The 17,511-nt window shown below is 32.0% G+C and overlaps 2 protein-coding genes across 2 annotated transcripts; both read left to right on the forward strand.

The window, feature by feature from the left end:
* The first annotated feature begins 1,799 nt into the window (after positions 1-1,799).
* LOC109819166 (uncharacterized) lies at positions 1,800-2,729 on the forward strand. The gene has a single exon (XM_020384791.2). It carries the CDS (start codon positions 1,800-1,802, stop codon positions 2,727-2,729), a length of 930 nt encoding a protein of 309 aa, XP_020240380.2.
* An 8,471-nt stretch (positions 2,730-11,200) lies between these two features.
* On the forward strand, positions 11,201-15,243 carry LOC109819167 (putative polygalacturonase At3g15720). The gene is made up of 8 exons (XM_083071828.1): positions 11,201-11,263; positions 11,375-11,508; positions 11,722-11,824; positions 11,961-12,168; positions 12,248-12,329; positions 12,807-12,915; positions 14,528-14,615; positions 14,746-15,243. Exons 1-8 carry the CDS (start codon positions 11,201-11,203, stop codon positions 14,961-14,963), a joined length of 1,005 nt encoding a protein of 334 aa, XP_082927954.1. The 3' UTR covers positions 14,964-15,243.
* Positions 15,244-17,511: the final 2,268 nt, after the last annotated feature.

A 17,511-nucleotide genomic window follows, 5' to 3' on the forward strand; every position in this document is an offset into this window, starting at 1 on the left:
ATGGATCGACTACTTCCATGTCGCCCACACAGTACTAAGGGATTCAACTTTAAAACAACTTTCAACTTATCACCTTAGTACTATGTATCTCAACATAGGAAATATATCTTCACCATATGTCCCCAACTTTCCAACTTTACAACAATAGGCAACTTTACAACTTTACGACAATAAACAACTTGACAACTTTACAACTATAGGCATCATAACAACTTTACAATAATAGACATCTTACAACAATAATAGGTACCTTACAGCAATACAACAATAATAGGCACCTTACAACAATACAACAATAAGCATCTTACAACAATAGACAACTCATACAACTTTAAACAATTTTTTTTAACTTTACAACAATAGGCAACTTATACGACTTTAAACGACTTTTACATCAATAAACTACTTCAACTTATACATCTCAACTTATTAATAATTCAACAATAAACAACATAAAAATAACTTAGTTTCACAACGTATAGCAACATTAAACAGCACATCACATATTATCAACACACAACATATGAACAACTTAAGCCAACAATTACTCAATCCACACCCAACAACTTAATCATTTTCAAAGAAAACAAGGAATGAAGCTTCACTAACCTGAAGATTGGCTCAGCATTGCCAAGAGCTGAGAAGAAGTGGAATTTCCTTCCGAAGCTCAACCCGGGAACCTCCATCTTCCAAAATTAAGCTTCTTGGCCTAGAATCCTTCTCTCTAAAACTTCTCTCTAAGTTCTCCTTTTCTTCCTCCCTTCAATGCCTATTTATAGAGGTTCAGGAGTGGCCAGAACGGCCTGTTCTGAATCCGGAATGGCCTGTTCTACACCCTTTCACCATGTGTAGAAAGCACATGCAGAACGGCCTGTTCTAAAATCAGAACGGCCCATTCTGAAATCAGAACGGCTCGTTCTGGAACTCATCCAGAATGGCCCGTTCTCCATCCAGAACGTCCCGTACTCCAACCAGAACGGCCCGTTCTCCAACCAGAACGGCCCGTTCTAGGGTTTGGAACGCCCCATTCTCAACTACAATTTACAGGCCTATTTAGTAGTCTGGAACTGCCCATTCCAGTTTGAGAACAGCCCGTTCTGGGCTACTAAATCTCCCTTGTTTTAAGCTTTTGGAACGGCCCGTTCCAATTTTGGAACGCCCCGTTACAGTTTGCACACTGCGTTACACATATAAGACATAAGGATAACTGTTGTGATTAGAGGAAAAATCTTCCTAATTAGAGAAAATATCTATAGAATCTTCTAGGATATTTTTCAGAATATTTTTCCTTATTTCCTTATTTTAGAAGATTAGATTGTTACAAATAGGTATAAGGAAAATGTAATACGTATGAATAATAATAATAAAATTATTCTCCTTTTCAAGTTGGTATCAGAGCTCCCGATCTTGGGAGCTCCGTTTCCGCTGCAAACAGTAGCCATCGCCGCCACTGTCCGGCCACTGCGGCTACCACCGTAGCTGTTAGGGTCGTTGATAGGGCAGAAAGGTGCGCCCAACTCTGGCGAACACAACGCCGGAATTCGCTCCGAGACATACGCCGCCACGCGTCGCCACCGTCGCCGGCGCATGTAGCCCACGCGCCTAGCTCCGGCGAGACCCACTCGCCGCCGCCGCCGCAGAAAGAGTCGCCGGAGCCTCCTGAGTCCATTCCACGGGTCGGTGACGTCTCATTTGGCCTAGATTTGAGTAGATCTGAGTTTTGAGTTCTGCTCCTTTTTCCGGTGTATCCCACACGTCGTCGTTGTCTCGGATAGGGTCACCAGATTGCGTTCCAAAGGATGTCTGAGGTAAAAATTATTCCTTTGGGTCCTAATGATCTTCCAAATGTGGTAGGTGCCTATCGGTTGGATGGTCGGAATTTCCTACAGTGGAGCCAGTATATTCGAAGGATTCTCAAGGGACGTTCAAGACTGAATCACATAGATGGTGGAGGGCCAGGACCAGACAACTCAAATTTTCCAATTTGCGACAATGAAGATTCACTAATTATGACTTGGATGTGGCATTCCATGATTCCTGAGATAAGTCGAAATTATATGTTTCATTCTTCTGCCAAAGAAATATGGGATGATTTACAGAGTACTTTTTCATTAAAAAAGGATTTTGCTGCATGTTATGACATTGAAAGTAGAATATTTAATACAAAACAGGGCTCTCTTTCCGTATCAGAATACCACGGAATCCTGAATGGACTTTGGATTGAATTAGATCAGTACCAAACAATAAAGATGTGTAAAACAGATGCTGCCGCACATAGTGAAGCCATGGAAAGAGGAAGAATCTTTAAATTTCTCCATGGCCTGAATCATGAGTACGACCCAATCAGGGTACAAATCTTAGGAAGAGAAAAATTACCATCCCTATCAAAAGTATTTTTTATGGTAGGAGGAGAAGAAACTCGAAGAGCTGTCATGCTTGATGGGGGGATCTCCAACACAGGCTCTGCCATGACAACTGGAAAGGGGGTCCACAAGGGAGAAAATGCCGGAGGAAAGTCGTTTGAAAAAGGTAATCATGGAGACTATTGTTCATACTGTAGAAGATCTGGACATACCAAGGAAACATGCTTCAAACTCCATGGAAGAAATAATGTTCTCGAACGCATGGGTAACAACAAAAGGTCTCTCAATGATGGGAAAATCATACTACCTCAGAACAGGAAGCCACCAATCAACCCAGTACTTCACCACCACCTGAACTTGATATGAAAGCTTATAAGGAGGAACTTGAGAGCTTGAAAGCAATGGTTGAATCAATGAGTAAGCCCTCTGGATCATGTACTCTATCCATGAAAGGTAAGATTTGTCTCAATACTGTTGGTCATGTGTCTCAAGGTATTTGGATTCTTGATTCAGGAGCAACTGATCATATGACACCTTTTCGTGTGTTCTTTAACTCATATGTTAAAAGAAATAGAGAACAACTTATTACAGTTGCAAATGGTCAGGGTGTACCTATATGCTGCTTTGGGAATATAATTTTGGAATCGCCTATTGTATTAAAGGATGTTTTACATGTTCCACAATTAGCCAATAGTCTTATCTCTGTGAAAAAACTCACAAAGGATTTAAATTGTTCAGTAACATTTTTCTCAAATTATTGTGCTTTTCAGGACCTTGCCACGGGGAAGACAATTTTAACTGCTAAGGAGCAAAGTGGGTTGTATCTGTTGGAGTCTGATGACCAAAGCAAAACAAAAATCATGAGTCAACAAGCTACATCTGAGACGTGGGAAAATTCCCAAATATGGCTACATCATAAAAGGCTTGGGCATCCTTCATTCAACATTATCAAGTCCTTATTTCCTCATTTGTTTACCAAAGAGTCAGTTGAGTCTTTTAATTGTGATATTTGTCAATTGTCAAAGCACCATCGTGCATCTTATCCTATTAGTAATAAAAAGAGTGTTTCTCCATTTGATTTAATTCACTCTGATGTTTGGGGACTTGTTGTAGAATCTATTTCCGGAGCCAAATGGTTTGTTACCTTTATTGACGATTGTACCCGTGTCACGTGGACATACCTTATGAAAAATAAATCAGAAGTTTTCCAAATATTTGTTAAATTTTTCCGTCTTGTCCAAAATCAATTTGGAAAAAATATCAAACGAATTAGGTCTGATAATGGTACTGAATATGTGAATCATGAATTTATCAATTTTTTGTCTCATAATGGTATTGTTCATGAACTAACATGTGTAAACACCCCTCAACAAAACAGGGTTGCAGAAAGAAAGAATCGTCATCTTCTTGAAGTAATTAGAGCTCTTCTGTTTCAAATGTCTGTTCCAAAAAATTATTGGGGAGAAGCTGTGTTAACTGCCACATATCTCATCAATAGGTTACCCACTCATATCTTAAATGGAATTAGTCCTATTGAGTCTTTATTGACTTTTGTTCCTTCTTCCTCCCTAATATCCAGTCTACCTAGTCGAGTCTGTGGATGTACTGTTTTTGTTCACTCTCATCATCCTAATCGTAGTAAATTAGATCCCAAAGCTCTTAAATGTGTCTTTTTTGGGTATCCTTCTAATAAAAAAGGGTACAAATGTTATCATCCTCAAAGTCGTCGTGTCTTTATCTCCATGGATGTCACCTTTCATGAAACACAATCCTTTTATGCTAGTCCACCACTTCAGGGGGAGTACTTCAGGGGGAGAAAGCACTTGGAGTGGAGGATCTCTCTTTCTTGTCATTACCATATTTGTCTTTGCAGGATGCCCAAGATCTAAGCAATGAAGTTACCATGGTCCACAATGAGGAAGAAGCGGAAGACAAATTTTTTGGCAAAAAATATGAAAGAAGAAAACAACCCACTTCGGCTCTCGAGCAAGAAAAATTGTCTAATCCGGAGGTGAGGATCCCTGAAGATAACAGTGAGGAGGTAAGTATTACTGAGGACTTACCCATTGCATTGAGAAAGGAAAGAAGATCATGTGCTAAATATCCTATTTCTCAGTATGTTTGCACTAACAATCTCTCTGATAAGCACAGAAGCTTTATTGCTGCCATTGATGCCACAAAAATTCCTACCTCAATCCAGGAGGCCGTGAAACTTGAACATTGGACTCAAGCCATGAAAGAAGAGATGAATGCATTAGAAAGAAATTCAACTTGGGAAATTGTTGATAAGCCAAGAGACAAGAAGGCAGTAGGGTGTAGATGGATATTCACAGTGAAACATAATGCAGATGGGACAATAGAAAGATATAAAGCTAGATTGGTGGCAAAAGGCTATACCCAAACTTATGGGATTGACTATGAGGAGACGTTTGCCCCAGTGGCAAAGATGAATACAGTTCGAGTTGTTCTCGCTTTGGCTGCTCATTTTGGTTGGGACTTACACCAGTTGGATGTGAAGAATGCCTTTCTTCATGGAAATCTAGAAGAGGAAGTGTACATGGAGATTCCCCCAGGTTTTGAAGTGAAAAATGAAAGAAATAAGGTATGCCTCCTAAAGAAAGCATTGTATGGTCTTAAGCAATCCCCTAGAGCATGGTTTGGAAGATTTACAAAAGTAATGGTTTCCTTGGGATACAGACAAAGCCAAGGAGATCATACTCTATTCACAAAACACTCTTCTAAAGGTAAACTCACTCTATTGCTTGTCTATGTGGATGATATGATTACTGCAGGAGATGATGAAACAGAAAAATTGGATTTAAAAGAAAAATTGGCAGTCCAATTTGAAATGAAAGACCTAGGAAAACTCAAGTATTTTCTTGGAATAGAGGTTGCTTATTCCAAAAATGGAATTTTCATCTCACACAGGAAATATGTACTTGATCTCCTCAAAGAAACAGGGAAGCTGGGATGTAGAACCTCAACAGTTCCTATAGAACAAAACCACAGAATTGGAAGTGAAGAAAGTGCTCCTATAGAGAAGGCCCAATATCAGAGATTGGTAGGGAAATTGATTTATCTATCACACACAAGACCAGACATTGCTTATGCAGTTAGTGTAGTGAGCCAATTTATGCATGATCCAAGAGAGAGACACATGCAAGCAGTTGACAAAATTCTCCAGTACTTGAAGTCAAGTCCAGGAAAGGGGTTATTGTTCAAAAGGGAAGATACATTGACTATGAAAATATATATTGATGCTGACTATGCAGGTTCTATTACTGACAGAAAATATACTTCTGGATATTGTATGTTTCTTGGAGATAGTCTCGTAACGTGGAGGAGCAAAAAGCAAGATAGAGTATCTCGTTCTAGTGTAGAAGCTGAATTCCGAGCCCTTGCTCAAGGAATGTGTGAAGGACTCTGGATGAAAATCATTCTGGATGACCTTAAAGTCAAGGTGGACAACCCCGTGCAACTATACTGTGACAATAAGTCTGCCATGAGCATTGCCCATAATCCAGTACAACATGATAGGACCAAACACATTGAGATTGACAGACATTTCATCAAAGATAATCTTGATAGAGGCTTTGTGATTACAACTCATGTTCCTACAGAACTTCAGATAACAGATATTTTTACAAAAGGGCTCCCTCAGGGTAGATTTCAAGATCTTGTAGGCAAGTTGGGAATGATTGATATTCATTTACCAACTTGAGGGGGAGTTTTGTAATTAGAGGAAAAATCTTCCTAATTAGAGAAAATATCTATAGAATCTCCTATGATATTTTTCAGAATATTTTTCCTTATTTCCTTATTTTAGAAGATTAGATTGTTACAAATAGGTATAAGGAAAATGTAATACGTATGAATAATAATAATAAAATTATTCTCCTTTTCAAGTACACAACACTAAACAAGACATACATCATATTTAAGCTTCATACATGCATCTATATTCATATCCAACATCCAAGGAAACATTCACCTCATATACATTAATCACTCTACATTCATTCATCATCAATGACAATCATTCATGTAACACAATCAATCACAATTATATTATATAGACTCGTGCAAATGTGTGTGTTTAATTCTATTTGTATGTGGTACAAATCTCCCCCCATCATTATCATCTCAAGATAACCTAAGAGCCATAGAATAAGACCACCCCATCATAAGTGATAGGATTTTAAGAGGTAAAAATCATAATCATACCATAATTTTCATAATTAAACAAATTATACATCCTAACCCCCAATGTACAAAGCCATTCGAATCAATCATCATAATTCATGAATTTACGAAGATAAGGTGATAGATCAATTCAAGAACATACACATATGCATTCAAAATAATTCAATTAATATCTTAAGAGGCTTACGGGTCACCTCACTACCTATACCCCTCATACGTGCGCATGATTGAGACATTCTCACTCTCTCTTACCTCAAGGACAACTCCGTAACACAAGCACATCCTTTGTAGCCTTAGTCGCTACTCTATACTATCTTTGGTAGCCTCCTATAGGTTTTTCTCTTTATTATTACTCATCATCTGAGACATATGTTCTAGTGGCTTCCCAATTGTTATCACATTGTCTTGAATTGCAACAACTTGTACTTCTTGGTTAGTTCCTCAAATAATGACTTCCAAGACAACGAACATGATCTCCATTATTTTGAGGTTACTCCAAGTACTCCTTGGAGTTCTCCTCTAATTTTTTCCTCTATAGACACTCTTAGGGTTTAAAAAATTGACACGTATATATGACCCAACCTCTTTTTCTTATTGTCAATAAGTTTGTAGGTTGGGCTCAAGAGTCAAATCCAAGACTCCTTTCTAACCCATTGCCTATTCTTTCTAAAAACATTTTAATTATATCATTAACCCAATTAGTTAAGTTTGAAGTATAATTATTTTATTAAAGTAATTATTTTATGTTATTTAATTAATAAAAACATTATTACTTATGATTTTAATTAATTAATTAACTAAGTCTATGGTATATTTTTTATTAAAAATAATTTATTTTATTTTATTTCAGAAAATTAAGATGTTACACATTTATGCCTTTCTTTTTAATTTTATAATTTTCAATAAATTTTAACTAATAATAAATTGTACTAGAAATAATATATTAAAGAGTTTATTGTTAGTAACCCTTCCTAATCATAACCTTACTCTAATGAGAATAGTTTTAAATAAATACTATATATGAATAGTTCATCATGTGTGTTTATCATATGGTAGTAGCTAACAATATTTGGTTTCTTGTATGATTTTTGTACAATTAGTTCATCAAGCATTGGGTTCTTTATTTTTTTAATTATTTTCAATTCTTGCTTGTCCTTTTGCACTTCGAGAAAAACCTAGCTCTCTTTCTATTTGGTACAAGTACTTTTCTATGCAAAAAGTATCCGATATCAATCTTGAAGAGTGAATAAAAGGCATGTAATCTTCTTTCTTCAATCTATGGACTTCTTCACATGGAAACCATCATTTTATGAACACAAAGTAAAAACCCATTACACTGGCACAAATGACAAGCACTTTGTTAATATCTTGATGGACAATTGATTGGAGGACACAAATCACCAAAATCTAAAAGTCTTGAAGCATAAATCGTGAGAAAAATTATTTTGGAACAAAATTTGCCCAAAAACAAAAGTTTAAGGACACAAAATACAATTAAACCTCTACCACATATGCTATGTTATTCATATTATCTATATTAGACATGCCACATCATCACTTGTTAGTATTTTGATGGACAATTGATAGACAGGTACAAATCGTTGAAATTTAAAAGTTTGAAGAAAAATTTGTGAGAAAAAAACTTGAAACCAAAATTTGCAAAAATAAAAATAAAACTTCGAGGGCACAAAATAAAGTTAAACCTAATATTTTCTAAAAATATCTTATGAAAATTTTAGCTTATGCAATAATTTTCAATACAAGTATATAGGTAAATAGAATTTGTTGCCATAAGATTCAAGTCGACATAAAAATCCAAATCGATAATTTTTGTTTTTTTAAATGATGATTTTTAAATCATTAATATATATTAACTTATATTAGTGAGATTAAAATTAAATAACATATATACTTTCAGTTTGTAAGCCATATAAAAAATCATAGATTAAGGATCGTTTATGATTTTTATAGTGAATTACATATATACTCTAATCTTCTATTAAATTATGTAATAAGTGGGATTTAATTACATTATGTATTGAACACATCGTGTAAAAGATCGACTACTCATACAAAGTTATTCAATCCATTATTCATGTATTTAACAAAAAAATATAATATGACAATGAAAATTTTTAATTTCTAACATGCCATATTAAATATAGGTAATAGTATCAATAATTTTGAGAAGATGCACAACTGGCAGATTTATTTATTTTGGGAGATATACTCGAATAAAAAATTTAAAGTAGTTAGTTGTAAATTGCATTACCAGATTTGATTGGGAATATACTCAGTTAATTATAAAATGATATTCATATTTCAAATGTGATAAGTATTATATGTAATTGATGGTTTTGGAAATGTTTTGAATTTTTAATGTTTCACACCTATATCACACAGGTATATAAAATGAAGAATACTTTTTTGATTTGATTATAAATATCAAATATTCCCTTATAATTTTAACTACATTTTCAAATTATTTCCTTTAAAATATGAATTGAATAATTTTAAAGCTAACGTCATGTTAGGATATAAACAAGTCTCACATCGATAAAATAAGATAAGAAATAACAATTTATATAACACAAACATACTTTAATGAAAGAGAGGTCTTTTGGGTGATGACCAAAAACAAAACCGTGAGAGCTTAAGTCTAAAGTAGACAATATCTCATCATTATGGAGTATACTTGTATAATAACCTTAAAAAAATAACCCTCATAAAATATCTTCTCAGATAATTTATTATTCGCTATATGTAAATTTAATATTATCATTGTGGAGTATACTTGTGTAATAACTTTAAAAAAATAATTCTCATAAAATATCGGTCCGATTTTTAAAACTATGGTCTTATCTCTCAATTTAAAGGTGAAAATATACAAAAATACAAAATCAACGTACTCGATAAAATTTGTTCCTTTTAATACAAAGTATAACATACTAAAAGATTAACCACTCTACTGACAAGTAGGGATGGCAAATCCCGTATCCGCGGGTAATACCCGAACCCGTCCCGACTTTGACGGGGAATACCCGGTTTGACCGGGTACGGGTACGGGTACGGGTATGTACTTACCCGCCTCGTACCCGTACCCGTACTCGTCCCCGTTCTCATTTTTAATTTAATATTCACTTTCAATTTAATTATATTAAAAAAATTTAATATTTTTTATGTGTGATTATTTATTATAATATGAGATAAATAAATAACCTAATTATAATTATAATATAATAAAAATAATAATTTAAAAATATCATTTTTTTTTACAAAAAATAAAAAATAAAAAATTGACGGGTACGGGTATACCCGATACCCGACGGGGACAGGGATGAGGATGAAAATCTATACCCGACGGGTATGGGGACAGGGATGAGGATGAGTTTAACTTGCGGGGACGGGGACGTGTATCATGAAACCCGTAGCCGCCCCGCCCCGTTGCCATCCCTACTGACAAGTTACTCTTTTAGTTTTATTAGTGAAAAATTTAATACATATAATATATACAATTATTTATAATTATATGTCAAGAAAGGAAACTTTAATATATATATATATATATATATATATATAATTATTTATATATAATTATTTTAATATGGTTCAATCAATCCATAATTTAGTTGTTCTATTAATATTATATTGACTATAATTTTTTTGGAGAACTTTTTTTAAGATATGATATGAATTTTATTAAAATGTATAAGTATGAAATATATATAATTTAAATCTTTTGTTGAAAAAAAATAATAGAAACCGAGTCATGTAGTTTAATTAATGACTCACCAGTTCGAACTTTGACTCACTAATCCATTAATTTAACCAGTTTGATAATCGATTTGATTTTTAAAACATTGTATAGAACTACTTAAACTACTTAAACTAAGAACGGTTGATAAAATAATGTATTCATATATCATGAGTTGATTAAAAAATTAATTCATATATTTACACAAGCCACCAATCTAGTTGTATTAATAAATTATAATTTATAGTATTTAACTTAACATTGTTAAAAACTAAATTAAATTTAAAATTGTATATATTAGATAATTAATTATTACACTTGCATATAATAAAAACAAATTTAAATGACTAAATTATGTAATAGTTAACTTATTAATCAATGTTATTAGGTGATTTATTAAATTAATTTAGATATACTATTAGATATTTTATTAGTTAAAGCTCTTACATTCATCAAAAAAGAATAAAATAAACCAACACTTCATTAACAAGATATTTGCATTTTCTATGCTTAGTGTTTAATGGAAAAAAAATAATTTCATAACATCAAAAGCATATATTGGATATGATATTGTTCATTTAATTTTTTTTCCTCTTGTGGTATATATATATTAACAGCATATTCTAACGTTTATGATATTGTTCTTTTACTGATTTTTTTTCTTCCGATTTGCTAATTATTCATTTTCAATTACCATGAAGCAAGCTTAATCTATAAAAGCCCGTTCACCTATTATTCCTTTACAAGCTAGCAAAAGAAAAATCTTGTTTAATATGTGAGTATACTTTGGTTAAAAATGCAAAGGCTAATAATCTCATGTATCTTGATTCATTTTTTGGTTTCACCCAGTTTGTGTATCCGAAGCAATGCTACAACCCAAATGACATATGTTAATGTGATGGACCAAGGAGCTCGTGGCGACGGCAAAACTGATGATTCAAATGTATATGGCTTTCAATTTTGTTACTTTTTATTATTTAAGGAAATTAATTTTACATCTAAGTATTCATTAATTTAATAGTATCTATATTTTATATATTCTAATTGATTGTAGGAAATTTTAAGTGCGTGGCAACGTGTGTGTGGAATGGGAGGGCCAGTAACTCTAGTCATACCTGCAGGAAAAATATTTTTTGTGAGAAGATTAGAGCTCAATGGTCCTTGTAAGGCACAAAGTTTTTGCATTAGGGTATAGCTTGCTAATCAATTACTTCCATCATACTACATAAGAATAGTACACATTTTGCACCATACAAATGCACAATATGTATATATATTAAATAAATAAATAGTATTAATTACTTATTTACTTTTGTTTTGCTATAATTTGTTGCAGCTTGCAGGGAAAATAGTTGCTCCAACTATGGATACATGGGTTGGTGATAGGGGATGTTGGATTGTGATCCAATATGTAAATGGTTTAACAATTGATGGGCAAGGAGGATATATCGATGGCTATGGTTCTTCTTGGTGGGAGAAATGCAAAAGTTGTCAACGACCAACAGTATGATATATATATATATATATATATATATATATATATATATATATATATATATATATAAATTTAAATAATTATTATTTTAATATTTATTAATTTTGTAACTAATTATTTTGGTGTAACTATTTAATATATGTAGTCCTTGTGTTTCCACTCTTGTAATGGTCTTGTTGTGAGTTCTCTAAGCACGACTAATAGTGCTAGAGCTCACATAGCTATAGATGATTGCAATGGTGCAAGATTTGCTCATATGAATGTTAATGCTCCTGAGAACAGTCCTAACACTGATGGCTTTGATATTGCTAATTCCAAATATATATCGATAGAAGATTCTACTATAGCAACTGGTAAACTAAACTAACAAATACACAGTATTCAATAACTTGTTACACATGCAACTTTAATTTACCTTACATTTTGAAATAGGTGATGATTGTATTGCCATCAACACTGGTTGCTCCTTCATCAATGCTACCAGGATTTTTTGTGGACCAGGCCATGGGATAAGGTTTATATAATTTTTATCTTAATTGGTTGCTCTAATTTTTACTTATATGGTACTTTAAGTAATAAAAAAATCAATTTATACATGAATGTTAATAAATAAATGTATTTAATTTTTACGATTTTAAATTAAATATACACTATATTTTATAAAATATCTTTGATTACACTTATATAGTAAAATAGAGTTTTTATTTATTATCTATTTATTTTAGGAGTATTTTTGAATTAAGAATATTAAATAAAATTGATTTGATTGAAATTTGTTTATATATTAGTCCACAAATTTAATTTTTTTTCCTTATATATTGTAGGTCCAAAGAGTAGTTTATTACACCTAATTGATAGTTTAAATATATGCAAACGGATCTTCAACTTAAAAAATTGTGTTAAATATTTGACAATGTTTTTTTTTTTTTCAATTTTGTTATTCTTATTTTTGACAATTCTAATGCATCAAACATATTTATGAATGAATCAGTGTTGGCAGTTTGGGTAAAAATGGAGCTAAAGAGATAGTTGAAGAGGTTTATGTATATAATTGCACCTTCATTGGGACTACAAATGGAGCAAGAATCAAAACATGGCCGGTGAGTCTAACTAAATAATAAAGACTTTTTTTTTTAATATATTATTTTTTATTTATTTATTTAAATAACTTGGGCCCATACCTAAATAACTCAATTTTGAAGATCAGGTGAGAAATTGGTTACCTAGTATCTGATTTTTCTATTGAGCTTTTTTTTTTTTTCTTTCATTTTTTGGTTTTTGTTTTTATATTTTTGGGTTTTTTTTCTCATTTTTTGTTTTTGTTTCCAGATTTTTATATTTATTTTTTCGTTTTTCAATTTTTAATTTTCAGATTTTAAAAATTTATTATTAATAATTAAAAAAAATTATTTAGTTTAGTTATTAGAATATAAAAAATATATTTATTATTTAAATTCAAATATTTTTAAAAATATTGTTTTGATTAAAAAAAGAAATATAATTAAAAAATAGAGATAATTTAATTGAAAATTGTCAAATAAAATATGTATTAAAAAATATATTTTAATAATGAAATTAAATTTTTTAAATATACAAAATTTAATATTATAATTTAGTAAATCATTTGTTAAAATTATAAATATGTTAATTAAGAATGACATTGATTTACATGCGTCAGAAATCAAATGCTAGGGTTTCAGAGTGTCATTGATGCAATGTGTCATTAATGACTGTGTCATTGATGTAGTGTGTCATTGATGCAGTGTGTCATTGATGACTGTGTCATTGATGCAGTGTGTCATTGATGCAATGTTTAAGGTTTCAAAGTGTCATTGATGAAGTGTTTACGGTTGATGAGTGTAATTGGTTGAACCTTATCTCCACCTTCTATTTAAATAAGACCATTCTTGGGTTCAAATACAGAGTGCAATTGAGCCAAGTATTCTTGTTTTCGTGTGTTAGTCTTTGTCTACAACAATGTCTTCCTCTTCTTTCCATGTGTTAGTCTTCTTCAATGGTGAAATCACTCAAAGAAACAAAGGGGATACTTTTGTATCCTCTAACCCAATGTTTTTATCAATTAGTTCATGTATCACACTTGACGCGTTGAAAGTTAAGATCCAAAGAAAACTCAACTTACCACAACCACATTCAGTTGATCAATTTTACTTTCGATATCCACAAGTGGTAGCGGAGGAATGTTTAATTTCTAGGCTATCAAGCTTACCGACGATGAAGACGTTCATGGTATGATTCAAATGATTCGTGCCCTTAAACATCTTACTTCTGTTCAATTATATGTAGATCTCACACCAATAAATTCTTCTTATGAAAACCAATCTTCTTCCTATCAAAACCAACCTTCTTCCTATGAAAACCAACATTCTTCCTATAAAAATATCCTTTGAGAAATCGGTTATCTAATAACTGATTTCTTACCTAAGCCTAAAAAATGGGTTATTTAGGTAAATAATAATGGGCCCAAGTTATTTAAATAAATAAAAAAATAGTATATTAAAAAAAGTCAAATAATAAATCATAATCCTTATTAAATTGTAAATAAAATCATATTATTTATTCTTCATGTTTTATTTTAAAATATGTCATCTTATCTTCTCTCCATATGTAAAGAACAAAACAATGAATTATTCTTTTTTTATCTCATTTTTTCACTATTTAAGTATTTTTCTAATACTGTCCTATTTTATACAGGGTGGATCAGGTTATGCAAGAAAAATCACATTCGACCAAATCATACTAAAAGATGCTATAAATCCAATAATTATAGACCAGAACTATGGCACTAAAGGACCAAATGCCGGGGTGAAAACATGAATATTTGCATTCACATTATTTCTTGTGATTTTAACTTGTTTATTATTTATTAGTTACAACAATTATGTTTTGAATTTGGACAAAATAGGAGAAAGCAGTCATGGTGAGTGAAGTGACTTATCGTGGATTTGATGGAACTTCGGCTAGGAACTTGGCAATAGACTTAAAATGTTGCACATTGGGTTGTTTCGGTATTACATTTGATCAAGTTCACATTATCTCTTCACAACCCAAAAAATCAACCTATGCTTTTTCTAGTAATGCCCATGGAATAGTTATCAATACTGTTCCAAAAGTCTCTTTGCCGAAATGAATTCAGAAACTTCTGGGGCTATAGTGAAATGAAGATTTAATATATTAGATACTAGTTGATCTTTTAAATTAACTTGTTATGTAAATTTTCTTCCTTTTCCCTAAATAAGAATAATGCCACCTGGATGGCCCTAAGATAATGATGCTACCCAATTATATAGGCTATATACAGTAGCATTTGAATAAAAATTTAATTTAGCTTTTCTTATTATATGTTTAATAAAAAAGCTATTTGCTTTTAATCTCTCTTTAATCATTATGATATTTATCAACAAAATATTTGTTTTTCTCTAATTAATTAATATTTTATAGATATTTATTTTTATAACATTAAAAGCTTATTTTGGCTCGTTAAAAAATATGGCGTACATTATTTGGTAGACTAAAAGGGAAAAAATAATATATTTTAATGATTATGATATTGTTGATTTATTTTATTTTTCATTCCTTAATTTTTCAATTTTTATTATTGTAAAGTGTAGCATCTCAGTCACACTAAAATGAGAGAGATTGTATTTGTGTGAGATTATATAATTGATAATGACTTAAAATAGATCTAATCAGTATTTTCTATATCAACAAGATGCATATACTTTTCACACTACAACAAATGAGCTAAATAATGGAGATTAATTTTACGTTTAGTGAAGGTTTTTATCCTCCACAAAATAAATCGCAAAGATTTTCAAAAACCTCTACAGTTACATTCATCATAAGCAATTATTGATGCTTTTTTAGAAATCTCTCGTATTGTGAGTATAAACTTCATCTTAGGCAAAATATACTAGTAGAAAATATACTAGTAGAAAATTTATCCAAAACAAGAACGGATAAACTTCATGCATCTTGCTCTTTACTCCCAAATAGCACTTCCTAAATATTTCCTATCATAAAATATACTAGTAGAAAATTCCATGTAACATCACTACCTTATTTATGTATAACTCTATCAATCTTGCCAATGAACATCTAATATTAATAAGAGTAAGGTGGGCAAAATTGGTGAGTCTATCCGCTATAAACCAAAAGGAATCAAATTTCTTAAGCGTCTTAGGCAAACCTACAACCAAGTTCATCGACACACCATCTCACTTCCATGCTAGAACGTCTAAAGAATGTCCTAAAGACTTCTGGTGTTCTACCTTAAAATTTTGGCATACTAAACACGAGTACACAAATTTCTCTTCTTCTCTCTTCATCTTAGGCCACCAGAACATCTTTCTACTGTCCTGATACATCTTAGTAGCTCCTGAGAGAATACTAAGAGTACTCGTATGTCCTTCTTCTAAGATCATCTTCTTAAATTCAGGATTACTAAGCACCCAAATTTTAATTTCAAAACAACATCAACTCCTACTCGAAAAGGGTTATCTATACTCCTGCTAATATTCTCCACTTGGTTCACTAAGAAAGGATCTAACTCCTGGGCTTCTCTAATCTCATCCATCAATTTACCAGTCATTTCAACATGCTCAATCTAATGTTCCTAGGGGTAAGTTCACACGTCAAGCTTAAGTCTATGAACTCCTTTATCATATCCAACCCTTAAATCATCCAAGATGATAGGTGAAAAGTCTTTCTACTCAAGGCATCTACTACTATATTATCTTTACTTCTATGACCTTCTCCAATAATCAAGTACCTAAGCGTAAGTTCACTAAGTACACATACCCGGTCTCTAAGTCTTACCACTCCATCTATATCCAAAGTAGATTTCGTTTTACTATCTTGTCCTATAGCCTCACATTTTGCCACCAAAATGAATCATTTAATTGTGCTTCTCCAATTTTCCTTCAATAATCCACTAATTACTCGAGTCATGCCTAGTTATTCATACCACTAGGAGTGATCTCACTAGTCAAACTTAAATCCCTAAATTGAGCCAGAAGATCCATCTTTCTAATCATAAGGGAAGATAACTATGCAGATTTCCTACTCAAAGCATCGGTCACCACATTGGCTTTGCCTAAATGACAATTAAGATCAAAATCATAGTCCTTAAGAAATTTTAACCATCTCCTTTGTCTCATATTGAACTCCTTCTAGTCAAAAGATACTTAAGGTTCTTATGATCACTAAATACCTCAAGCTTAGAATCATACAGGTAGTATCTCCAAATTAAAATGTGAATACCCCAGCCGCTAACTCAAGATCATGGGTAGGGTAACTTCTCTCAAATCCAACTTAGAAGCATCATAATATACCACAAAAGACTTACTAAAATCCAGTAATATTAACACTGACATACTAGTCAATCTTTCCTTAAGAGTTTGGAAACTACTCTCACACTTACTATCCCACATAAAGGCAACTCTCTCTTCTTGGTCAATCCAGTCAAAGGTTTATAATGTTATCTTAGAAATTTCCTCAATAAATCTCCTATAATAATAAGTTAATCCAAGAAAACTCTTAACCTTACTAATTGACTTAGGTATTCTCCCACTTAAGCACAACTTCTACCATAGATAGATCTACATTATACCTCCACTAGAAATTACAAGACCTAGAAAACTCACTTCATACACTCAAAAATCATACTTAGATAACTT

This window comes from Cajanus cajan, chromosome 3 (genome assembly GCF_000230855.2).
Source record: "Cajanus cajan strain Asha chromosome 3, NIPB_CcT2T_4, whole genome shotgun sequence".
Taxonomy (NCBI): domain Eukaryota; kingdom Viridiplantae; phylum Streptophyta; class Magnoliopsida; order Fabales; family Fabaceae; genus Cajanus; species Cajanus cajan.